The sequence below is a fragment of the Ahaetulla prasina genome, chromosome 6, assembly GCF_028640845.1.
Source record: "Ahaetulla prasina isolate Xishuangbanna chromosome 6, ASM2864084v1, whole genome shotgun sequence".
NCBI classification, from domain to species: domain Eukaryota; kingdom Metazoa; phylum Chordata; class Lepidosauria; order Squamata; family Colubridae; genus Ahaetulla; species Ahaetulla prasina.
The window spans coordinates 33,795,884-33,823,344 of NC_080544.1; the positions used below are offsets into that span (position 1 = coordinate 33,795,884).

Here is a 27,461-nt window from a genome sequence, read left to right on the forward strand (position 1 = left end):
ATTCTTTAGAGGAGCACAAATGACTGTAATCTCTCCAAAATTGTCGATCAAATTATGAATAAAGTGAAAAATAAATATGTTCTCAGCCCTTAAAAAGTGCAAGAAACTAATGGTACTATCTGGATTGGAAAAGAAACAAAACTGAAGACAAATATTCCAAACATAAAGCCAGATTGCTTGGTATTTAATAAATTGGCAGCTCTTTTTTTCACCAGCAGCAATGAACTTTACAATTCTTTTACTTTCCTTTTAAATATTCCAAGAGAAAAAATAAGAATATACTTGGTTCAGAATAGCCAATTTGAGCAAAATACTATATGGCTGCCTTTTAAACTGTTGGATAATATTAGTCCTTCTGAATAAACATTCAAGAAGCCAAACATTTGAAGTATGTAGATTTATGGCTGAGTAGGACAGAGCTTGAAGGAAGGACTGTAGACATGGACCATCAAAATGAAATCTCTATGGTCCATCCATTTTGGAATTGTACGAATGCTTCAAAACTAGCTGGGCATTTAATCAACCTCTAAATATCACAGAGCCCTTAATCTCTGTGTGCTTTGATATTATACTGTACCTTCAGCTCTTCTCAAGAACCATGTGGATATAAATCTCTACCCCTAGGCCTAAAATAGTACACTATTTATTTCCTTTTATGTTGACTTTTTTTACACTGAAGCTTAAAACAAATTTAAAATGTTCCACATTCAAACTCTCCTTAGTCAATCAGATGAATTCTATGCTCTTTAACAGAGGCCCCCAACCTTTTGGGCACCAGGGACCGGTTCCATGGAGAGGTTCGTTGACCAGAGGGGGCATGGTTTTGTGTGCTGCTTGCAATCTGCAGAAGGGGCTTTGCTTGGTTGCACGGACCGGTTTCTGGCATGCCATGGACCAGAAATTGGGGACCCCTGCTCTATCTATAGTTTTTATCTGTTTATCTGTCTCCAACTTTACTTAAGCACTGTGTCTTTCTGGGTGAACAATGCTAAAAATGATGTGTAATGCATTTTAACTCTTTATAATTGTGATCACAAACCAAAATAAGAGTATAATATCTTTAAAATATAAAGCCAATCACCAGAAAAGAATTTTGATCATACCTCTTCTGTGGCTAGAATCAAATAGGAAATCTCATAAGCCATCCACTTTTAAAAACTGTCAAATGCTTAATCCCAAGCCTGTCTGCTAAATTTATACATGAGCTATTCAATACTAAATCTTGCTGCCATATGGTTTAAATTGCAGGCACATTCCATAATATCTATTTGCCTTTGACGGCATGTAACGGACACTCCTACTTAATATCTCTCCATGTCAACTATACAGGTAGTCTTTGACTTATGGCGGAAGTTACAACTCCCTAAAAGATATTTACAACCCAGTTCTGAAGTTTTGAGGGCCGCACCCCATAATCACATGATTGCATTTTGGCACTTGGCAGTTGGTCTGCATTTACGGGAGTTTGCACCATTCTGTGGTCATGTGCCAGAACTGGCATTAACTTCTGATTTTTCACAAAAAATTAATGACCACAGGGTTCAGTTAATGACTACAGGTTCACTTAATGGCTACTACAAAAGAATCATAAAATTGTATCAGTCAAATGATAACCCCTTAACAACCATCATAACAAATTACCATTATGGGCAGGCTCCATTAAGGTTGTAAATCAAGGACTATGTTCAGAGAAGTATCCACGTCTATAGATTTTGACTTGAAATGAGATATTATACTTCTCAGGTACATACAAATATTTACTGGAGTCCAGAAATCTGAATTATTTGGCTTTGAAGTCAGAATAAAATCTCACTTTGTACCAGTTATTCTCCTTATTTCAAAATACGACAGTACTTGATTTGTATTCAAGGGAAGACTGCCCCAGCGATCACCAGTATTTCAACCCCCAATTAGCTGTAACTCAATACTTTACAGTTTTAGCTATGGTCAACATTACTAATAGAATTTTATATCCTTAAAATTCACAGTAATTTAAAATTTTAATTAAAGTAAGGTTATAAATATATATATGTCCTCAAAAAAGTAGTAGTTTGTTTCTATTGTGACTGGATCAAAGTTCATTGCTAGTATGACCAGAGGGACTTAAAAGTATGAAAAGTTAAGAGACACTAGCTTACGCAGCTCTACCAGAACCAATTGCAATGTTGAACAAAGAAACTAACATCAAATATATAAAATGCAACAGCTTCAAATTTCATCGCTCAAGGTACCATGCTGGTATTAGCATTTGTTCTCACTTGTTCTTAGTTATTTGTAAGCATTTGCTAAATATTTTCCTTGGCTCCTTAAATCACTAGGTTGGTGCTTGTAAATTAAATCTTAATCAGAATGATCCACCCATCTCAGGCATCATTTGTTGTTGTTAGTTGCGAACTCATGTCCGACCCATCGCAACCCCATGGACAATGTTCCTCCAGGCCTTCCTGTCCTCTACCATCCTCTGGAGTCCATCTAAGCTCACGCCGACTGCTTCAGTGACTCCATACAGCCACCTCATTCTCTGTTGTCCCATTCTTCTTTTGCCCTCAATCTTTCCCAGCATTAGGTTCTTCTCCAGTGAGTCCTTCCTTCTCATTAGGTGGCCAAAGTATTTGAATTTCATCTTCAGGATCTGGCCTTCTAAAGAGCTGTCAGGTTGATCTCCTCTAGGACTGACCGGTTTGATCGCTTTGCAGTCCAAGGGACTCGCAGGAGTCTTCTCCAGCATCAGAGTTCAAAGGCCTCAATTCTTTGGCGCTCAGCCTTTTATATAGTCCAACTTTCACAACCACACATTGTAACTGGGAAAACCACAGCCTTAACTATATGCACTTTTGTTGGCAGGGTGATGTCTCTGCTTTTTAGTACACTGTCTAGATTTGCCATAGCTTTCCTCCCCAGGAGCAAGCGTCTTTTAATTTGATTACTGGTTGATTACTTAAGGTTAAAAAAAAGATTCTGTATTCTACATAGCTAATTTTCACTTCCTAAACTGGACCCATGCATTCAAGTACAGTGGAAAACATTTTCCAGCTACAACTATAGAAAGACAGATTTAGAAATGTTTTTGGTTTTGTGTTTGGAAGTGCTACCAGGCAGCAAGAAAACACATAAACAAACAAACAAACAAAACCCACTCTGCTTCCTTCTGCAAAACCTGTGAATCTTTAATAAAACATGATGAATTAACGGGTCTGCTTGAAAGCAGTAAAACAGACCAACAGAGTACTTTCACCAGTTTAATCCGATTATATACTAATTCAAACGTACTGTTCCAAACAAGGACTGGAAACATTTAGCTATTTATACAAACATAATATTTTCTAAGGGTTTCTGCAAGCTCATTTAAGTTTTCAATAGTTCTGAACTGGGGAACGAAATATTTATTTACATTCCACTGCTGAAGCAAATTTATACTTTTAAGCCATCTCTTTTTGAACTGCTAAGAGGGTTAAGCTGTCCTACACACATTCATTACATAACAGTCATTTACCTCTATAGCAGTGGTGAAATCCACATTTTTTTACTACCGGTTCTGTGGGCATGGCTTGGTGGGCGTGATGTGGCTTGGTGTGCATGGCTTGGTGGACGTGGCAGGGGATGGATACTGCAAAATCTGCATAACCTCCCCACTCCTGGGTGAAGGATACTGCAAAATCTCCATTCCCACTCTACTCCAGGGGAAGGATACTGCAAAATCCCCATTCCCTCCCCACTCCTGAGGGAAGGATACTGCAAAATCTCTATTCCCATCCCACTCTGGGGCCAGCCAGAGGTGGTATTTGCCGGTTCTCCAAACAACTCAAAATTTCTGCTACCGATTCTCCAGAACCTGCTGGATTTAACCCTGCCCTATAGGGTTGCAATAGACATATAAATAGGTAAACATAATGTTATAAGAGAATGGAAAAACAATTTAAAATTATTTTTTAAAAAGTAAAAGGATCCAAGAGCAAGTTAATTTACTTTTGGTGTAACTTAGAAATTTGACAGCTAGATACATTGTGAATGTATTTAAAATGTTAACTGTAGTGTTTAAATAATTGAATGATCTTTAAGTGATTAAATTACTCCAAAAGTTTATCCCTTTTCACTTTGTGATCAATGGCTATTTATGGCTTTAAAATAAAATCAATTGATACTCTTTCAACACAGGTATACAAAATTAGACAGTTGTAAAAATCCCATCTCTATATTCTTAGATATTATTTCCCTCTAAAAGGGACTGAAAATATTGACTATTCCTTTTTAATCTAAGCAAATTTTTTTTTACAAGCCAGTTTCATTTAACACGTAAAACTGTCTTCCAATGTTTCTTTTTTTTATATTTCATGGTCAACCACACTAGGACTTTAGGCCTTTATACATTGATTTGATAATAAAGTTAAATTACACAAACCCAAAGAGCCAACTTGTAAGATGAATGGGTAACTACATAAAGCCAAAAGTTCTTTTCTCAGAGAATAAAAACTATTAAGTGCTAATGCACATAAGAAATACTGTTACATAGTAGAGAATTTGCAAGAAATGATTGGGGGTGAGGGTGGGTAGGACAGAGGTATGAAATAGTTTTCGTCCATTAAGTATCAAGAGTCTGTCATCTAAAAATTCATTCTGGCTCCCACAATATAAATATAGTGAATTATTTTTACAGGCAATGCCAGAAAGCAGTTACATTTTTTGGCCAACCAAAACATGACTCTTCCCTCTGGAATTTTTTTTTCCAGATACAATAATATCTGCATAAGGGTATATGGATATTTTGAAGAGAATTCTAGGCAAGCCACTAATTTTCTGATCTTGTTATATAGGTATTTCTCATTTTTTTCCTTTCTTGTTCTACCTTCTCGTTTACTCATATTTCCATCAGAATCTTTTTGATATACTGTTTGATGATGATTTTGTAGGTTTAAATACAAAACAAATCTTGAGCACTATATTGCCATACAACATAGATTTATATAAAACTGATATAAACTACATAGCCAATAATTCTAATAATATACATGATTCTGTGATTATTATAATACAGTGATGGCTAATCTTTTTCTCCTTGTGTGCCAAAAGCGAGCGTGTGTGTGTGCAAGACAGCGCACGCGCGTGCCGGCACCCATAATGCAATGTGGGAGCCCTGTGCATGTGTGCAGGACCCACATGACCCCACACGTGCACACAACCTCCCTCCCCCACCCCCCGCACACATGTGTCCCCCGCCCCCATTTTGGGCCCAGTAGGCCCATTTTGGGACCAAAAACGGGCTGCAAGTGGCCGTGCCACACACCATACCATGCTCACCCCCCACCTTCTGCACATCCGACCCCCGCACATGTGTGTGTGTCTCGAGCAAGCGCCCTGCACCATGCACATCCCGAAAATCAGCTGGCCAGCGGGAGGCACACACACACATGTGCAGTGGAACTGAACTGGGTGATGGCTCACCTGTGGCATACATGCCATAGGTTCACCATCACAGTTAGAATAGAACAAAATACACATTTAGCCATTTTGAGCAACAATGCCAGTTCCATCGTGCATTGAATCATGTACCTATTATGTGACTAAATTATCTGGCTCTCATTACTGCTGTCACTACACTATAATGACATCCTGACTCAGCTCAGGAAAACTGCACAGCAGTGTATGCTACACTTGCTAATTGCACTGTTGGATTTCAGTCACACTCAAATAAATTAGACAGAAAATAAGTTAAAAGTTTGCTTCAAAAGACAAACAGCATCATTTCCTTAAGAACAACCATAGCATCAAAGTGCTTTGGATGTTGGATTATAAATGAATACTTAGAACCTGTTAAGAGTTTAGAAATGCTTGTTTCATATTCCTTTCAGATTATTAGGAAAATTATGTTTACTCTTTAACAAAACGGTCCAGAAATTAAATTATAAACTCTCTGCAACAATCCAATCCATCGTTACAATTAATCTCTTTGTCAGAAGACCAGTATTGGCAATTATATACTTCCTTGGGCAAGAACCATGGTCTAGTGAAATAGAAAGCCCACCATTAAAATCTGTCCTTCGTTCTCTAAAAAAATATTCAACCCAATACTCAACATACAGTTTATGTCAGGCTTCAAAAACCAAGAAAGACATGCTATGTTACGTCAAAGTAGTTTCTTTTATTGTTCCTCACTTGTAGATAGAAATCTTGCCAAACTAAAGCAAACTATGCTTTATGCCACCACGATGAGCCCTGGTGCACAGTGGTTAGAATGCAGTATTGCCCACTGCCAGGAGTTCAATCCTGACCGACTTAAGGCTGACTCTGGGCCGGGATAGCTCAGGCCGTTAAGAAGCCTGTTATTAGAACACAGAGCCTGCAATTACTGCAGGTTCAAGCCCGGCCCAAGGTTGACTCAGCCTTCCATCCTTTATAAGGTAGGTAAAATGAGGACCCAGATTGTTGGGGGGGCAATAAGTTGACTTTGTAAAAAATATACAAATAGAATGAGACTATTGCCTTATACACTGTAAGCCGCCCTGAGTCTTCGGAGAAGGGCGGGATATAAATGTAAACAAAAACAAAAAAAAAACCTCAGCCTTCCATCCTTCCAAGGTGGGTAAAATGAGGACCCAGATTGTTGGGGGCAAGATGCTGACTCTATAAATCACTTAGAGAGGGCTGTAAAGCACCATGGAGCGGTACCATATTTTTCAGAGTATAAGACGCACTGGAGTATAACACGCACCTTAGTTTTTGGGGAGGAAAATAAGAAAAAAGCTGATTGGCAGGTGGATTGGCCTCCCGGAATACCCCTAATCAGCTGTTCCCAGAGGTGAATTTTAGCAACAGGTTCCTTGGTTGTGAGCTCTGTGCCTTGCTTTTTTTTTTTTTTTGCCTGTGAAACTTCTGAAACTCTGTTTCAGAAAAAAACTTTTTTCTGCCTCTGAAAGCCTCTGAAACAGCTTCAGAAAAAAAGCCTCCGAAGCTCTGTTTGGGGGCTTCTTTTCTGAAGCTTCTTTTCTGATGCTTCTTTCAGCCTCAAACCTCCCTTTGAGAAGCTGAGCGGGGCTACATTCAGAGTATAAGACGCACCCAGATTTTCACCCTCTTTTTTGGGGGAAAAAGGTGTGTCTGATACGCCGAAAAATACGGTAAGTCTAGGTCCTATTGCTAAACTATTGCATTACTAAAGATATACTCTGAGAACTTCTAGGGAGGAGCTTAATGTTCATTCCAAACAAACTAGCTAACTTTTGCTGTCTCTTACTTCTCTGGAATATAGCCCTCCCACCTGGGAATCCAGGCTACATTCCACCACAGTTCATCAGTGGCTCCAAAATAGTTTCCCATAATGCCCTAATGCAATGGCTATAGCAGAGGCACTGTGAGGTATGACAGTGGCAGCTACATCTAGCTACTTCACTGCTTCACAAATGTGTGCTGGTATAAAGTCATCAAAAGGGCAAAGGCCCCAGCAGCGCTCACTTCAATCTGTCCTTAAAAAATATACAACAAAAACCATATAAAACAACATACAGAAAATAATCAAAATCCTGCACCTACCTCATTGAACCGTGTCACCAAATTTTCAACAGCACTCTGTTCCCCATCTGGGACAGAGAGAAAAGTTGCTTTGATGGATGCAAGTTTGTTCCGACATTCTGCATTTCCCAAATCTCTGGTTAAGAAACAGAGATAGTCAATGGGCAATACTTTTCTGTAAAGATCCTCCTCCTGCTCCATCAGGATACTAGCAACTTCCTCCGGGAATTGAATGAGATGCTGCAGTTCTACAAGTTCTTTACTGACGGTGGAAGTGAGGGAATTGGATGCGGCCATGGACGAACCCAACTGTCGTTCTAAAAGAAATAAAAGTAAAAAGTAGCCAGTATTTTCTCTTTTATCATCAGGTTTAATTAACATTTTACAAGAAATTTATCATATCTTCTGCAAATGCTTAAATCCTGAGCGATTTCACACAGATGGCAACTGAAGTTCCTTTTTGATTTCTATAAAACATTATTAAATACATTAAATTATAATGTGGACAATCATACATAAATATCTGCATAGGTGGATGCGTTATGTCATCTTCTGTACCAAAGATAGAAGTAATTTGTATTCATTTAAATCAGGGGTGTCCAAACTTGGTCCCTTTAAGACTTGTGGACTTCAACTCCCAGAGTTCCTTAGCCAGCTTTGCTGGCTGAGGGACTCTGGGAGTTGAAGTCCACAAGTCTTAAAGGGACCAAGTTTGGACACCCCTGATTTAAATGCTCTGCTGGGACAATAATTACTTCCTCAGTTCTAAACTCCATTCAGTTCATGATCATTTATTCTCATTTAGTGACAACATGAAGTGAACGGGACCATACTTTAAAGAATTTTCGTTATTAGTGTCCATTATGGTTCTGTGAAACTTCAGGTGTGTGATCAAAAATTTACTATGACCAGGCAAGATCTTCATAATGCATATCCAAGAAGTACTCCATCTTACCCACACAATCAAAATATCAGGAGCACAAGACGCCTTTCATCAGCTGAAATGCTCATAATGGTTATGCTCCATTATGTTGGTGTCTACTCTTAGCAACCACATAAATAGATACTTTCCAGGAAAATTCTCCCCCACAACCTGCACCTTCAGGTCTTCCAACTGTTCATCCATCACAAGTATAGTTGTGTCCCTCCATCTTGTTGCTGGTCACTGAACCCAGTGGTTAGAATGCAATGTTGCAGTATTGCAGATTGACTCCGCCTATAGCCAGGTGTTTGATCCTGACTGACTCAGCCTTCCATCTTTCCAAGATCAGTAAAATGAGGACCCAGATTGTTGGGGACAATATGTGGATTCTGTAAACCACCCAGAAAATGCTGTAAAGCACTATGAAACAGCATTTATTCCCACAGAATAGTCTCATGGCGAGATGAGTGACAAATAAATTTAATGTTTTTTTAATGATTTCTTTACCCATTCACAATTCCTCCCTTCAACATATCATTCCCAGTCCCATACAAATATATAAAGTATTTCTTCTAGCCTTCCCGTCAGTTCATTTTCATCTTAAATTGTTACATAGTTTATTTTTAATTCCATTTTCTTTCCTTGCTTATCTCTAATCGCTAACTTCCATGACAAATGTTTATTTCCATCAAGATTATCTTGCAGTCTGTTCCTGTTTTAGTCTTAACTGTGTCTTTATCTAATTCTTCCTTTCTATATAATATACAATATATTTTCTTCATTCTATTTTGTTATAGTAATAAATCTCTTATACACCCTTTTTTTCTTCATTAACAGTTTTTTTCATTTCATAATTTCACTAAGCATTTTCCCACACAGTCTATTAACTTAATCCCACATATTTCATTGGCTTTCCATAACACATTTTTTTCAAATCAATTCTCACTGAGAATATTAACCAGCACAAAGCGATCCTAAGATAGTTCCAGGTTGAAACTAAAAGGATTAAAATAAATTGCAGGGTAAGTACAAAAAAATAAATGTTAAAAAGCTTCATTTAAATAATAAGCCATTTTGGCTGAAAAAATGCAAGTCATTAAGATAGTACTAACATAAGCCATATGTCTGAATTATCCAATTACTTTTTCTTGTCTTGTTCCCACCCATCTTTTCAGTTACCTTGATGAATAATTTTTCCTGGATCACATTTATATTGTTCTACAGTTTCTCAGTAGTGATCTTTGGTTCTTCCAAAAAACCAAAGATACCCAGCACATTTTCCCCAAAATTTAGATATTCTCAACACTTTGCCGGTGAAAACTAATTTTGCAATGCCAAAATTCAGAAAACAAGGATACCTTGAGGGCAATGATCTCAGGCAGTGTGATTTAGATATGATGCTTCTGTTTCTCTTTTCAAAGGTCTTTCAATTTGAAAGAATTACCTATATAACATTCAAAAATTTGTCTTCAGAAATGAAGAGGGATTGTACTACACTTTTTCACAACTGCCAACAACAACGTGACATCCAGTTTAATTCCAGAAAAATCCATTTATTTTATCCATGTTTGGCTTCTTCCAAAACTACCCGTTACTAAAAATGTAAATACTTCCTCCTGAGCTAATCGTTATCTCCCAACCTATCTTACCTCACACGTTGTTGTGAAGATAACAGTAAATCTCTAATGCCTGAGAACAAACAGGCCCAAAAATTGTGAAGAACATTAAAAACTATTTGTTTTACCATGGTCTCCAAAAGGTACTGTTTGTCCTCACTGCACCTTCAAGTCATTCTTATGATGAAAATCATAACATTGGAAGAGAAGTTATATAGTCTTGTCTCTGTAACATAACAGACAATAGCCAGCACTGCAGCTCTCCTATGCCAACAGAAGGTGGTATTGGCCCATTTCTGTTCTCAGAGTTGGTGAAGATGAATATATTATTATATCTGGAACACTAACTGGTCTCACCTTGGATTTTTTTTTAACGAAACAAATGTGTTTAAAGAGATAAAGTTTTAAGAAAGTACAGCAGAAGCAATTTAAAATCTTTCCCAGAATTAAATAATTCTGAAACAAAATTCATCTACAGCAGTGGTTCTCAACCTTTATAGTGCTGCGACCTCTTTAATACAATTCCCCATGATGTGGCAACCCCAACCGTAAAATTATTTTCGCAGCGATCTCAGCGCGCCTCAGCAGCCGCAGAAGGGGGAAAAAAGTGGCAAACTGGTTTTTTGAATTTATCACGCCTGAAGCCATATTGGCTAGCGATCTGAACTGCTTGCAATTGCCTTGAGGACGGAGGCATTAAAGCGGAGACTCCTCCCATATTAAGTCGACTCGAAAGTATACTTCCCATATTTCCAATGGTCTTAGGCGACCCCTGGCAAATCGTCATTCGACCCCCAATGGGGTCGCAACCCACAGGTTGAGAACCGCTGATCTACAGAATACCTAAAAAAAGGGTAGTCTTTTCATGACTTCTGATATTTACAACACAAATTTCAAGGTTTATGTTCCATCTCCTTTAATGCACCAAGTACTGAATAGAAATAGCATAAAGTTAAGGAAGGAAGGAAGCTAATATAACTTAATATAACTATATATGCACTGGCACTACAATTCCTGTATTTTGCTATATGATGTTAACATCATGATGCCTTCACTATTCACCTATTTTTTGCTCAGTACTGATAAAGCCTGATAAACCATCCTTCCAAGGCTTTGTGATAACAGAATAACAGAGTTGGAAGGGATGTTGGAGGTCTTCTGACCCAACCCCTTGCTCAAGCAGGAAACACTATGCCATTTCCGACAAATGATTGTCCAATCTCCTCTTAAAAATTTCCAGTGATGGAGCACCCACAACATCTGAAGGCAACTTGTTCCACTGATTAATTGTTCTAATTGTCAGGACATTTCTCCTTTGTTCTAGTTTGGTTCTCTCCTTGATTAGTTTCCATCCATTGATTCTTGTCCAGCCTTCAAGTTCTTTGAAGAACAGATTGACTCCCTCTTCTTTGGTTGCTCTTCTCTGCACTCTTTCTGGAGTCTCAACATTTTTTTTATATCGTGGCCACCAAAATTGGATGCAATATTCCAAGTGCGGTCTTACTAAGGTATTATAAAATCTTTATAATGATCTTTATTCACGTGAAGTGTTAATACACCAGTTTATACTATTACATACCAGTTTTATACACCAGTTTACATTACAGAAGAAGCATATTTTTTTAAAAAAAATTATTTTAGCCTTTGAGGATCATGTCTGGAATGTACCACCTGACGCTGACTCACCTTTGGAACACCATAAACCATAAACCACTTCCTTTTCCAAAAGACTTCTGGAAAGCTACAGGATCCCTCCTATAATATTTGAATGGTATGGAGAGACGACTTCCGGTATCCAGCGGCAACGGACGTCTGGAAGGTTTCTCCTGCCTCCAGCGCCCGAATCCGGCCGCCGCCGAGGCCCTCAGGGGCCAGGTGTTCCGAAAAGGACACCTGCCGTACGGACGGCTCGCCAGGGGTCTCCCAGCCGACATACAGGACTGTGGGGACCGATGCTGGCGCCCTAGGCTTGGCGGGGTTCGAGGCCACAGGCCGCGCCATTATTTTGGTCGCCGCTTGCCGCTGTGCCCGTGACACCGGGCATTGGATTTATAACTGCAGCAGCCTGGTGGTGAACAGGCACGGAGAAGAATTGAGGAGGAGAAGGAAGGGAATATCGTAACGTGAGTGGAGTGCCCGGAGTGCGGGGGTTTTCTCCCTGCGGTTGGAAGGAGCACGAGTTATTTTGGAGAGAGGAGAACTTAAAATAAGAAGATTACCGGTTTTGTGGAGCTCTGGAGAGAAGAGGTGATGGAGAAATTTAGGAGGGAAGGTTTGAGGCCCCTCCTTCTGGGGAACAGTGGTGGCGCCCAGCTTCCGCCTTCACTATGAGAATTTTGATGACATCACTTCCTTCGGCTTCCTGGTTGACTAACTGTACTCTGGACTCGTTGCTCCTGTGAGTGCCCCTGGTGGATCCGGAGGAAAGTACAAGGATACTGTGCTTGCCTGAGGATTTTGATTTTTTTTTTTCAAATGGCAAAGGTCAGAGACCAACTGCTGGAGAGATGGAGAGAATTCTGGAAAAGTTATCCAATATGGACAAGAAACTGGATGATTTGCAAAGAGGCCAAACGGAAATAAGAGCAGAAATTGTGACTATCCAAAAGGATTTAAAGGATACTCAACAAGTTTCAGCAGAAAACAAGCAGAAAGTGGAAGGTCTGAGGAGAGATGCGGGCAGTGCAGAAAAGAGAGGAGACGACAGGCAATGCTGTGCTTGACCACAGATGGATAAAATGTCTTATTTCCTTAGGTTTCAAAATTTGGAAGAAGTGGACCAAGAAGACTTGAGAGATGTTGTGACTAAATTGTTGGGAGAATTTCTTGGGAGAGGTGTTGATTTCATGAATTGGGATGTGGATCGAGTTTATAGAGTTAATTCGCAATATGCACGCACGCATGCAGTTCCCAGAGAGGTTCATGTCAAATTTGTGAGAAGAGAGACGAGATGAAATTCTTAGAAAACATAGGAGTGGGGCACTGATTTACAGGGGCAGGGAGATAGCCATTCTGAGGCAGATTCCCAGACAGGTACGTGAAAAAAGAAAGAAATATTATTTTTTGTCAAGCAAATTGTACCAGAAGGGAGTGGGCTTCAGATGGCTGATGCCAGAGGGATTGATGATTTTCCGGGAGGGCATTACGAAAAAAATCAGTACAATTGCGGAGGCTATGGCCTATGTGGAGGAACACAAAGCCTTCCTGGAATCAGATGACCCAGGAATTGAAGAAGGGGAGGTTATAGATCATGGGGCTGAAGCGGCTGCCGCTGTTGCGGCCCTGGAGTTGGGTCAGGCTGAACCCAGAGTTCTGAGATCCAAAACTAGGAAGTGATAAAGATATTTGGGATTGTGTTGGTTTTCCTTATTCTCTTTTGTATGATATTCTGTTTATTCTTGACTCTTCTTTATTACGTATTTAAAATTTGCAAACTTAGCTACTTCGTGTCACCTGCTTGCCTTATGGCTGTTGTATGTGTTAAAAAATTTGAGTAAAATTCTTATTTTAGATAAGAAAAATGAAAATTTACCATACCTGATATGTATTTGTATAAACCTTTTTTGACTAATAAAAACTTTTTGAATAAAAAAAAAAAAAATATTTGAATGGTATGAACCAGAAGAGGAATGAAACAATCTCAACTTTTACAAATGTTCCATCTATGAACAGAATGTTTGGCAACTCTCTACTGTAGAAATGCAAAAGGATTGCTGTGAGTTGCTTGCAGTGTTACCCAACATGTAATTAAGATATTTCCATTCTGTGACCATTAAAGTGACTTTTTTTCCTAATGGATCAACAAAACCATGTACAACTTCTTCACTGTTTGGCAAGATTGTGATGATGAATATGCATACAGTCTAATAATGTTGTTTCAGGATGATGTTGCTATTTATGAAAACCAGCTTCTGAACTTAATATTTGATTAATGTAATTTCTGACCTTAACAAGTCATGCATACAAGCATACCAAAAGATTTGGGTCTTAGCTATCAGATTTTTAAAATATTTTTATTGCAGAGTTGTTGTTTTTCCTGGTTTTAGTTTGTTTGTTTTGCACAATGCACACCACAAGCAGAATAAAAAGGGGGCAAAGAAAAAGCAGAACTGCAAATTACATGGTGAAGTTATAATTTTCTTTAATACTAAATTCAGCACCTATAATTTATTAACTGTAACAAATTTATAATCAAAAAGGGGACCCCATGACACCCTTTTACAAACATTACCAAAAAGGAAATGCTGGTAAGCTATGGACAATTCCCAAACTACAAACAAACAAACAAACAAACAAACAAACAAACAAACAAAAAAGACAAATATAAGAGGATTTTTTAAAAAGTTTCTTCTATTTTAAGAAAGCTAGCATTAACAAGAAATCTTTTGATCCAATCTAGTATGTTGTCAACAACAAAAATAAAAAATCCTCAGACAAGGAAAGATATACTTGGTCTCAACTATTAGCCTAATCATGACATCTAAAAATAAATTTGTCTCAGATATATTCTCTTTAGGATTTTTATGAATCTGTCGCCAAATGTACGTTTTGTTCATGCATTTCCTAACTATTAAAAAGAAAGGATTTTTTCATACTGAATACATAAAAAATCAAAAGGCATTAAAGACAGCCCATAGGGGAGAGGTCATATTTACAATAGTCCACTACCATTTCAGAAATCCATTAAGGAAAAACAACATTTTTTTGTCCTTGGAAAAACATGTATATGGAATTTATACAGATTGTTTCAAGCTTAGTTTTAAAACATGAGGCAATACATATTTTTTTTAAAAGTAGTGAAGTTTCTCCCTAGCACCTATTTTGCCATTTTCATGTTTGTGCCGTCATTGGAGGTTTTAATTTTTATATATTTATAGAAAAAGCAATGTGATTTGTTGCCATTTTCATATTAAAAATCAAGTTCATCAGATGGTTTTTTGCTTAGATCAAATTATATCAATGTTCTATTCAGCTTTAAGTATATTGCTCAACCATGTGATAAGGGCATTTTTAGAATTGTAGTGACATTTTCAGACTTTTTCAAATAAGAATTTAGTCTAATAGTTTCAAAAATGCTATTTATTAGGTTAATTCTTTAATAAATAACAATTAAAATAATAAAGATTAATATGTAGTCATAGCTCAGATTCAGCTATTTTCAATCTGAATATTTACAAAAGTTCAACAAATATCCAAAAATAATGAGACACAGTAGGGTATTAATAGTAATTGTACAGTAAAAAAAAAACAACACTACTAGTGAAGTCAAGTTCCTCCCCGCAGAGATGTAAATTGCTTTGGCAAAATTGCTTTGACATTTCATATTATAAACAATGTACTGCAGTGAATATTACATTGAACAAAACATATTGAAAAAAGTTGAGCACTGCAGTACAAAACCCCAAAATCCGAAAACATATTCTAGCACTTGAATCTTTACTGGATATTAGAGTCCAACAGTGGTACTGCACCACTAAAAGTATTATGGAGCTGTGGTGGTGCAGTGGGTACTGCAGGCTACTTCTGGCTGCCTGCAATTTGGCAGTTCAAATGTCACCAGGTTCAAGGTTGACTCAGCCTTCCATCCTTCCGAGGTGGGTAAAATGAGGACCCAGATTGTTGGGGGCAATAGGCTGACTTTGTAAATCACTTAAGAGAGGGCTGTAAAGCACTGTGAAGCGGTATATAAGTCTAAGTGCTATTGCTATTGCTATCATTACCCATTAGAAAAAAGTAGTGGTAGCAATACAGTACACAAGCAATGGCACTGAGGAAGTACCAATACTACAGGTAGTTCTTGACTTATGACTTGTCGCTTAGCAATTCTTCAAAGTTACAACTGACCTGAAAAAGGGAACCTATAATACAGATCCCACCTGCATTCATGAGACCACACTCTGGGCACCTTTATAACGGTTATACCTTTAAATAATTGTATCATCTGCTTCTACTCTTTACTTCTCAACTATGGGTAGTCCCTGTCTTACAACAATTCATTTAGTGACTGTTTGAAGTTACAATGCACTGAAAAAAGTGACTTATGACTATTTTTCACACTTACAACCATTGCAGCATCTCTATGGTCATGTAATCGCAATTCAAACATTTGTCAACTGACTCATATTTATGACAGTTGCAGTCTCCCAGGACCAAGTGGTCACCTGACAAGCAAAGTCAATGGGGAAGCCAAATTCACTTAACAATTGTGTTACTAACTTCACAACTGAAGTGATTCACTTAACAACTGTGCCAGAAAGATTGTAAAATGGAGCAAACCTCACTTAACATCTGTCTCACTTAGCAATAGAAATTTCAGGCTCAATTGTGGCCAATTGTGAACTAACTGTATTAGAACTACATATCTACAGGAGCCAGAAATTTATTTCTGCCAAATAATTTATTAAAAGCTAATAATACAGGGCTTAATTCTGATATTTTTAGGTACAAAAAGAAAAACGCATTGGTGATTTCTTTACGCCTCTTTTATAAGCAATACATTCTATAAGAAATATAGGAGGGGAGGAAACTATGTATACTCTATTCATCCAATTTGCTATTAGTTATAGCCGACTTATTCCTGCTGTCTGACTGGAAACAAAATTTGCACTTCTATATTAAAGAAGATTAGCCTCCACCTGTTTGTGAAAGAATAAGCTATGTGAGTGTTAATTGAACCAAAAGCAAAAAAATCAACAGGAAATTATTTATACAAACCCTGCTTTTTTGCCATATTTCTGCTCCAAAGTGTCCTCTTTCCAAGTCTTTACAAAGCATGATTTTTTATAGTCAACTATAATATAAATTTGCTCATCAATGACTAAAGTGAAAATCATAGCTAGTTCATTACTACAAATAACATGAAACTGTTTAATTATTAATCAGATTGTATTGAAATAAAAATACGTACAACAACATAAATCCTGGTGAAACATATTCTTCTTCTGGTGAACACACATTACAGGTAGTCCTCGACGTATGACAATTCATTTACTGACCATTCAAAGTTACAACGGCACTGAAAAAGTGATTTATGACAATTTTTCACGTTTACCACCTTTGTAGCATTCCCATGACCATGTGATCAAAATTCAGATGCTTGGCAACTGGTTCATATTTATGAAGATTGCAATATCCCAAGGTCATGTGATGACATTTCGCAAACTTTTGACAAGTAAAATCAATGGGGAAGCCAGATTCACTTAACAGCTATGTTACCAACGACCTAGAAAGGTCGTAAAACGGGGCAAACTCACTTAACAAATGTCTCAAACAAACAACCAAAGTTTTGGGCTCAACTGTGGTCAAGTCGAGGACTACCTGTATTTAAATTCTTTTTTCAATGAATTAAGTTACCACTGATTAAATCATTATTAATTTTGTCAATGAAATAAGTTATTACCACTATTTTTTTTCTCATGCAAATAAATGAGTAATAATCTTGTAAACCATGGGAAACCCGTAAAAATTAATATCCTTTCTACAATCCCCAGTCACCACAGCTCTTGTTTGCAATATTGTATAAGAATGCTATATGACATTCTAATATTAAATCTGGGCAGCTATTATTATCTAACTTTCTGGAATCCTCAAGACAGTGCCAAGAATTCTAGATGAAAAATAGCTGTGTAATTAAGCTTACCCAGTGGCTCGTTAAAATCTTGGTTACCATACTGTGAGAAAACAACCAGTAGACATTTTGTTCTGATTTTCCAAAATTTGGTTTGAAGGACAGAAAAAAAATGTTTCAGGATTATCTGTTCCCCACATCATAACTCTAAACTTTCTCTGGTAAATATATTTTTTCCTCAGTATTGCAATTTGCACAGCTATCACTGACTCTGATATTCAAACAGGGCAAATAAGGATTCAAGAGAACTTGAAATTATCTGTTATTGGAGAAGGAAAAAGCAACAAGTGCCATCTAAATGAAAACAATAATTCCCAATACAAAATTCCTAATATCCAGTAACATTACCAACACGGACCATGGTTATAATACTGAACATGTAGTCACATGTATTAAATAAAATACATTAGTATTAAAACAGACTAATCTAAATTCATTACAATTAAATTTTTACAGCATTTAAAATATTCAGAAATATAGCCAAAATCTGTCAAAAAATGATAAAAAAATACATGTGTTAGATAAGCTTTCCACAAGTAATTTACAGCGACTGACTCTGAAATCCATACCATTATTTCTATCTCAAAAAACATTTTATGTTAAAAAGACACAAGATATATAAGTCATCAAGCTTACCAGTAAACTGGATTTTTCTATTCATTTTCTTATAAAATGTCAGTGTGTACAGATGCTTTCCAAAGCAGAGAAATATAACATGCTACATTTACTTGCATTCACTGTTGTGCAACAGCTGAAACTAAGAACTATCAAAATACACAATTAGAATACAATGTGTAAGTCACAAAGACAAGAGGCGTATCGGTCAAGTTACCTACTTGCCAGATAAAAGCGGAAACACTATGACTACAACAAGATAAATTATACTTTTTTAAAAATTAAGAAGACTAGCATTTGATTTAATTACAAGAAAAAAACAAACACATTTATGCTACATGGAAATCAATACACCTGGAACAGACTCAGTGAGGTCAAAGTGTTCTAATAATCAATACTGTGCTATGTTAGTGTTTATACATAGCAATAGGCAATAAATTATATCCTTTTAAATTGTCAAAATATATCAGAAATCATAATCATGATTATTTCTAAAAATTCAAACGTGTTCCTAATTAGTACATGATATTTAGGTACGGGTTTGTTTTTGTTTATATTATCAAAATTCCAAATTTATTTTGAACTAATTATTTTTTCCAGAGGAAAAGGTTAAAATTAAACTATTTAGATGAAAAAAACATTTTCAAAATGAAGAACTGTAAAGATTTCCACCTAAGAGGTTGATTATCTAATGAAGTATAAATGAATACACATTTTGTTCATTTTAATACCTCACATATCAAGATATTTACTTGCATTAATTCTGGTCTACATGAGTATTTATCTCTTCATGGAAAAACAAACACCATTGTTTTTATCATGTGGCAATATGATACATCTTTTGAACTTTAGTGCAAGATATTCAAATGAGTTCAATAATTTTGACATATATGACATGATTCACAAAAAATAACAATATAATACTTTGGTTCTAGTGGAACGAAAGAGTAACAAGGATAGCATGATTATAGTATCAGGAAGCAGAACACTGGCAAACAAATTGTTTAATATTTTAAATTATTCCCTAAAGTGTTTGATGTGCATAAGTACACAAACAAATCACGTTTCTTTACTGTACTGCCCATTAAAAAGAAATTTGTATAGATTAATCAAATGATTAGGAGTGCTAAATAATCTTAGAAACAGAGGACCATGGCAGGAATGACTCTTTATATGCCCATTATATATTACCGTGTTTCCCTGAAAATAAGATCCTGTCTTATATTTTTTTGCCACCAAAAAGGCACCAGGGGATGTCATCCACTGACTAACTTCACTTGCGCGCGTCTCACACACAGACATACACGGTCTCCTTTTTTGCTGTCAGGCGCCTTCAGGAACTTATTTAGGGCTTATTTTGGGGGTAGGGCTTATATTGGGCGCTAGGACTTACTTTCAGGGTAGATTGTATTTTCGGGTAAACGGTACCTAACAAAACAGTATAGAAGAAAAATAGCAAAAAAAAGTAATGTTTTAAGAACATGACATCACAATACACGGCAGAAATCATGACTTTCGTAAAAGTATTTTCCCTGTGTTTGAGGATGATGTGATTGGAATGTAGGGAATGGAGTGTTTTAAATATATCCTTACCCTGCACTCTTCTCTGTATTCTGCAATCTCCCAATTTGCTACTGAGAAGCAACCATTAGGATCTAGAATCTGATTTAGTAACGTATTGTACATTTGTAGAGATACATACATTAGTTTTCCAATAAACGTTACAGCATTTATTATAGCAAGAACATACTAGATTGACAACGTTGTACAAATCAAGACACTAAAATATAACAATGACACTAAAATATAGCAATGTTTATTCACTGAAGTTTTATGTTAATCGACTACATTCTAAAACTGAACAATGAATTTATTTAATTCCTCATTTTATAAATCTTTTGACCATCAGTTTTCAAGAACATAATGAACACCTAATTATTTAACACCGAAAGAAACATGTATTCTGAACTTATCCAAAACAATGAGGACTGTACTTTCATTAAAAACCACTTTGACATGGAATCTTACTTCACTATAAACTGCAATAAAAACACACTTAAGTATCTTTACCCAGAGCTTTGAGACATTATAATCTAAAGCAGTTAACATTCCTAAAAGCATGAAATAGGAGAGACTCCAGAAAATAATATATTTATGGACACTGAACTTTACCATCCCTGGTGGAATGGCATATCTAGGAAGAGGGATTCTTTTTTAAAAAAAATGTCAAAGAATATATAATCCATGATGAGATTAAACATATTGGCTATAGAACCTAAAGATACAAAAGAAAATAAAAACAGCTTTTTCCAAGAATACCATGTCAACTTCCCAGACCTAATGAATAGATGCTGATTAGGTCAGCTTGATCATAATCTGCAAATTCTGTATTTATATTTTGATCATTTTTAGTAGGAAAATGTTATATCACTACACATCCATTTATGGGCAATCTTAACGTATATTTATGAGCAATCTTAATCTGGTAATTTACTTGCCTTTAAATTATTGATTAAATATGTTGTGAACAGCTTCTCTGCATTCTGAAGAGAAAAATCAGAGGCTCTGGGTTTCTTTTTTTCAAAATAATATGTATGGAAAACTTAAAATATCCAACATTTGAACTCTAAAAATGTGGGCTGTATGTGTGTATATGTATATATGCAACATCTGTGTATGTATGTAACGATATGTATGTATGTACAGTATATATGTGTTTGTGTGTGTATATATATGTATGCCTATGTATGTACAATATAAATGTATGTGTACACACACATAGACACACAATAACAATAACAACAACAGAGTTAGAAGGGACCTTGGAGGTCTTCTAGTCCAACTCCCCACTCAGACAGGAAACCCTATATCATTTCAGAAAAATAGTTATCCAATCAGTTTTTAAAAACTTCCAGTGTTGGAGTAGTCATAATTTCTGGAGGCAAGTTGTTCCACTGATTAATTGTTCTAAGTGTCAGGAAATTTCTCCTTAGTTCTAGGTTGCTTCTGTCCTATACACACGTGCGTGAACACGCACACAACATTTGGCTTACCTATGGCCCTTTGGAGAAAGATTGCACACATAACAACTTTCACAAGCAGACCATCAGAAATCATATAGCTTCATTACCTTTTAACATGGTCTTTCCAGTTGATCCTCCGGAAACGTTTAAGGTGCCACTTCTTGCTCCCAGAGATATAGTAGCTTCGAGTAAGACTCCACTGATAAAGTCTGAAAGAGAAGTTCTACTTAAAGTAGCCCGGTACTCAGGACTTCTTTGCGGACATGGGGTCACGCAACTTGCATGGTGGCATGGCGTTAACAAAATCCTCTCTGGATGGGAAAAGCAGTCCAAAGAATCTTGAGCTCCTTGCGTTGGCCTGTAGAACTGAAAAACAGTATCAGAGTGAATAAACTGAGTTCCGTGTTGAATTTATTCTTCAAACATAAAAATAAAAAAGAAATAAATCTAATTTAAGAAAGTACTCTTTCAGGAAGCTTTCATACAAGGCTTTCACTGACTTTCATTATGCTGTGTTACTTACATAATTTTGGACTCCAGATAAAGACTGTCAGCCATTTGTCTTTTCCCTGTTTCCCCTTACTCACCCCTCCAACATTACTGTTCTTTTTTTCTTATTGGGAAAATAATCTGTTCAGGAAAGACTCCAGAATGGATTATTAGCACTAAGAGGCATTTATATAGAAACTCTTCTGGAAATAATCAAGACATTATAAATAGTACTGTAATGTCAGAAAAAATGAAGATATGACACGGCTACCGAGAGCTTTATACTGCAGAAGAGAAAACAAATTGTAAAAGGATTTTAAAAAGGGTTTCCTATGGGCTAGTTTTACACATTACACAACTACAGTGTGACTTCCTTGGATATGGCTTAACATGTTGCAAAAAACTAGCCAATCATATTTTAACAATAGCTTATTGTGATTTATGAATAAATATGGTCCAAAGTCACCCAGCCGGCCTTCATGCCTAAGGCAGGACTAGAACCTATAGGCCAGTGATGGCTAACTTTTTAGCCATCACGTGACAGGAGAGGGGGGGCAGCGGGGTTGCACGCACACGTGCCCACACCCATAATTCTATGAACCCCGCCCCTGCACATGCATGCATGACCCCCCCCCACTCCCCTTGCTCCTGGTGGGGAAGGCCTGTTTTTCTCTCTCACCTGGCTCCAGAGCCTTTCTAGGAGTCTGGCGAGGGCAAAAATGGCCTTCCCCATCCACCCCCAGAGGCCCTCTGGAGGCCAGAAACGTCCCATTTGCCAACTTCCGGTGGGACTGAAACTGGGACCAGAAGTTGGCAAACAGACTATTTTCAGCCTCCGGAGGACCTCCGGGGGCGGGAGGGAAGGCCGTTTTCACCCTCCCCAGATTCCTAGAGAGGCCCTGGAGGCTGGGGATAGCAAAAAATGGGCCTTCCGGTCCCACTGGAAGTTGGCAAATGGGCCATTTATGGCCTCTGGAGGGCCTCCAGGGGGTAGGGAAGCCTGTTTTCATTCTCCCCAGACTCCTAGAAAGGTTCTGGATCCAGGTGAGAGAGAAAAACAGGCCTTCCACACCCCATCCCACGGCCCTCCGGAGGCAGGAAAAAGCCTGTTTCCCTACCTCTGGTGGGCCCAGAAGGCCTGAAAATCAGGAACTGAGTTCACGTGCCTACTGATATGGCTACGCATGCCACCTGTGGCATGTGTGCCATAGACTTGCCATCACGGCCATAGGCTCTTGGTTTCTAGCCTGGTGCCTTGGTCTCTAGGCCTCAATGTCAAAACACTGCACTTCCTCAAAACAGAGCATCTTTACCGGACCACAGGAATTTGACCAAGCTTACTTCACTACTAATATATAGCCTCCCAGACAATATTGAGAATATTCCCAATAGAGGAAACTGACATCTCATTTCTTGTGCTGAAGCTGCGTCTTTTTTTACTCTCCTTTTGCCATTGTATTTGGGGAAACAGAAGTGAAGGAGAAACCAGGAGCTGGTTTTAACTATGGAACATGCATTTGTAAGAGTTTAATTGTATAACAGCATAGTTTCAGTTATGGGATTTTATAGAGGGTTCAAATATTTTCCATTTTTAACTGTTCCATGCTTTTCCAGGGCCTTTGCTGTATTATCTTTAATCGGGAAGAGTTTAAGATGAAAAAATAAAAAAGTTCCGAAATGTATACTAATTAATACAGTGTTATTGACTATATTTGTATCAGAACTGTTTTGATCACATTAAAAAAATATAAAACTGTAGTAATAGCAAAAGGGGAAGATTGCAATTCTGTAACGGTAACTAAGCCACAAAATTTGGAGGCTGAATTTATTCAAACTGCTCCACATGTAAGTATGGTGAAGCATTCTTGAACTGCATTTCACATTTTTTATTTCCTAAATTTATATTTAATTAATCATTCCCAGAATATCTCTTGGGCTGGCCTCAGTTTTATTTTCTATTGTTTGTTAAAATATTTGGATAACAAAAGTGATTTCAAATTGCTATACTTTTAAAAATATTAATATTATGCAACCTAAGAAGTTGATGGCTCTTGCTTTCTTGCATTCAGTTTCTGATTCAAAAAAAAAACCACCCCCCAAAAACCCCTACTGATGCAAATCTTGTCTGCAGAAGCAGGAGACAGTAGCTTGCAATCATAAAAGGAGACAATCAGGCACCTGTCTCCAGAACACAGGAATTTCTCCAACTGTCTCTAAAAAATGTATCTCACCTTTTTAAAAAAACAAAACAAAAAACCAGTGTTTGCTTTTTACATGGGAAAGGAATTTGATTAAATTTAGGTCAGAGAAAGATAAATAAAGCATATTTCCTTCTAGAGTCTAAGGTTTAAGAGATGTGTGCTTCAGTATTTTATTGTATATTGTACTGTATTATTATTTCATCTTTATCTCTTTATCCCAAAATATTTATCCACAACTTGATATGCAGCTGAAGATGGCAGTGATCTATATATTCAATGGAGCTTACTTCTGATTTGCATGCCTACAATTAAACTAAGGATATGAACTGAACTGAATAATTTATTTGGCCAACCCCCCCCAGGCCATGGACTATTTGAAACCGGGCCATGCAAGTGGCAGGCCAGTGCACATGCATGCGCATGCAGCTCGACTTCCACAAGCAGCAGGCCAGCACATGCGCACATATGTCCACAACTCAACTTGCACCAGTTGAGCTGGGTGCACATGCACATGTGTCCCAGCCCACGTAAGTTGAGCTGCGTGTGCGTGCTGACCCGTCACTCGCGTTGCCTGGTTCCGCTCTCCCCCAAAGTGAGCAAAACTCACTTAACAAATTTCTCATTTTGCAACTTAAATTTTGGGCTCAATTGTGTTCGTAAGTTGAGGACTACGTGTAATCTACTCGAAGTGTTCTTCTTACTAGATGGATTTAAAGTTAAGTTATTTAGCACATCATTAAAACAAAATCAGCTTGGCCTACTTAACAACATTTACAAAAAATTTTTAAAAATATTCTTACAACTAGAATACAGATAGTCCTCGATGTACGACCACAACTGAGCCCAAAATTTCTGTTGTTAAGTGAGACATCTGTTAAGTGGATTTTGTTCCATTTTATGACCTTTATTGCCACAGTTGTTAAGTGAGTCACTGCAGTTGATAAGTTGGTAATACAGTTGTTAACTGAACCTTACTTTTCCATTGATTTTGCTTGTGAAAAGGTAGCAAAAGGGGATCACATGACCTTGGTAAACAGCAATGCTCATAAGTATGAACCAGTAGCCAAATATATGAATTTTGATCACGTAATCATGGGGGTGCTACAAAGGTTGTAAATGTGAAAAACAGTCACAAGTCACTTTTTTCAGTGCCACTGTAACTTTGAATAGTCACTATTGTAAGTCAAGGACTACTTGTATTTCCTCAGTTTGTACTTTAAATGTATTTTAGTTCACTGCTTTTTCACATCAGAGAGAAAACCAGATAAATGCTATAGTTGTTGGCATTAGGTGATGCTTCTACCACACAAAGCTCAGGAGTTTTTAACATAACTATTTTTTAAAAATCTCTTCTGACTTCTGTACTTAGTGTTTATTTTTCTGAGTTTTCATTATTAAGCCAAGTACTATCTGAGACTTAAAATATATTTGAAAAACCTCAGCCAGTTATGCTTGTATTTCCCTGAAATATCTGAAGGACTCCAAAGAGAAGTTTGCATATTGTCCTAAACGTCATTAGATTTTTACAAGTTCATAAGTATTTCTTAGTAATACAACAGTGTGTATTTATTTGCCTTAAGTTTTCGAAACAGAAGAATCTCTTGTAAGAATTTCTTTATTCTTCAATTTCAGTATCAGTTAAAATCAATTAGATAATCTTCAAGTGCATAGAATGTGTGTGTGTATGTATTTGTGTGTGTGGGGGGGGTGTAGAAACCACATGAAGCTTGTGTATAAAAAGAGGCAAAATTACAAAAATATAAAGAAGAGCTAGATTTGTAACTCTAGCAATGCCAACTATTCACTACTAAGCATTTCTCCAAAGAGGAGTATTTGCCCTAAACATAATTCACATCACGAAATTCTGTTACTATGTTAACATAAATTACGTAAAAAGAGATTGATAACTTTAAAGGAGAATTATTTCTAATTATTTCATACTGAGCAGCAGAAAGTTAATGTCTGCCCAAAATCTATACAGTCTTTTCATTGTAGTTTCCTTTTCTCAATGGGACTGTATTGCTATCTGATTAGTGGGACAGATTTTGACTTTACTATATATAGCCCACAGATACTTCCAGTTCTTCTCTGGGTTATTGTTCTGTCCCGCCCCCCGCCCCCCCAGCCACAACCAGGAAGACACGCGAGCTGACTATATCAGCCAGCAATTTACTCCTACGATAGATATCAGTTCTGGCAACGAACCTGCAATTGCCTGCCAAGTTCTCTTATCTCCTCAGACCAGCGTAACTGCAGTTCAGAAATAAACAGAAATCCAGAAGCCAAAGTCTTAGTCTCAAAATATTGCAGCCAAAGTTTCCAAGGGTCAGTTTTTGTCTGTCACAAGAAGCTATAGAGCAGCTCCTCCTGCTTTTATACCCTGTGGGGTGTGGCTCCGTGACTCAGCACTCTCTAGGCCTGCCCCACCTCTTCTTTTGTTGTTCCCACCTCTCCTTTCTGCGATGTCTGGGATTTAACCAGGACTGATTGTCAGCAGCTGAGTCTTGAGGCGTTTCCTGGGACCTCATCATCTCCTCCACCTGGCCTGCCTCTGGAACCTGGAGCGGATCCAGAGAGGAAGGTCCTGCCTTCCAACAAGAGGGAAGCCTTGTTGGCTCTTCCCCCTCACTCTCTGAGTCACTCTCTGCCAAGAGGCCAGGCTCGGGAGCCGAAGACACAACAGTTATAGTTCTAGCCTTTATTCCTCAAACTTTTCTGAAACTTACAAGAGTTCAGAGATAACGTGAAAAAGCAATTCAATCAGACTATCTAATAGGCAAAAGAGACACAGTATCATAATTTGGAAAACTGAATAGACAATATGCTTCTATTTTTCACATTCATAGGCTACAGTTATCCTAATCCTCCAGAATATTTTTACATGGAAATCATGCATCCATAAGACCACTTCAAACTAACACAACCCAAGCTATAGTAATGGAATATGGGTAATTCTCGACTTATGTCCACAACTTGGACCAGAATTTCTATTGAAAAGCAAGGTGGTTGTTAAACTCGATTTTCGGATTGTTTTTCCCATGGTTGTTAAGTAAATCATTGCAGTCATTAAGCAATCTAGCTTCGCCCATTGATTTTTCTTACTTCCTGTAACTGACCTTTATGATTTTTTCCCCCTCAAATACCACCAACTTGTCTTTTCAGCATTTAAAATTAAGGAATGTGTAAAACATTCTAGTGCCCATATCTATAATGGCCTAACAGAATGACATGAACAATACCTTATTGAATTTTATCATTTGAATAAAGAAGTATCAGCAATTTCCTATTTCCCTACTTTTCAGGAAAAACAAGAAAATGGCTGAAACAATGTGATTGATGAACAAGATGAATAAAGACAGTGCTAGCATACACCATTTCATCCTTTTAAAGATCAGAATAGTGTGTGTTAAATGGCCCAACAGGAATATATCTAACTTGAATTTGAGTATTTGGGTATAATGCCAT

The 27,461-nt window shown here is 37.3% G+C and overlaps 1 protein-coding gene across 1 annotated transcript in view; it reads right to left on the reverse strand.

Annotated features, from left to right (window-relative positions):
- PLCE1 (phospholipase C epsilon 1) overlaps positions 1–27,461 on the reverse strand; it is a 156,226-nt gene that overhangs the window by 72,106 nt on the left and 56,659 nt on the right. Inside the window, exons 5-6 of the mRNA XM_058189459.1 lie at positions 21,414–21,672; positions 7,525–7,820 (exon numbers count right to left, since the gene is read on the reverse strand). Coding sequence (XP_058045442.1) covers positions 7,525–7,820; positions 21,414–21,672 — 555 coding nt within the window. The remainder of the gene's footprint in view (positions 1–7,524; positions 7,821–21,413; positions 21,673–27,461) is intronic.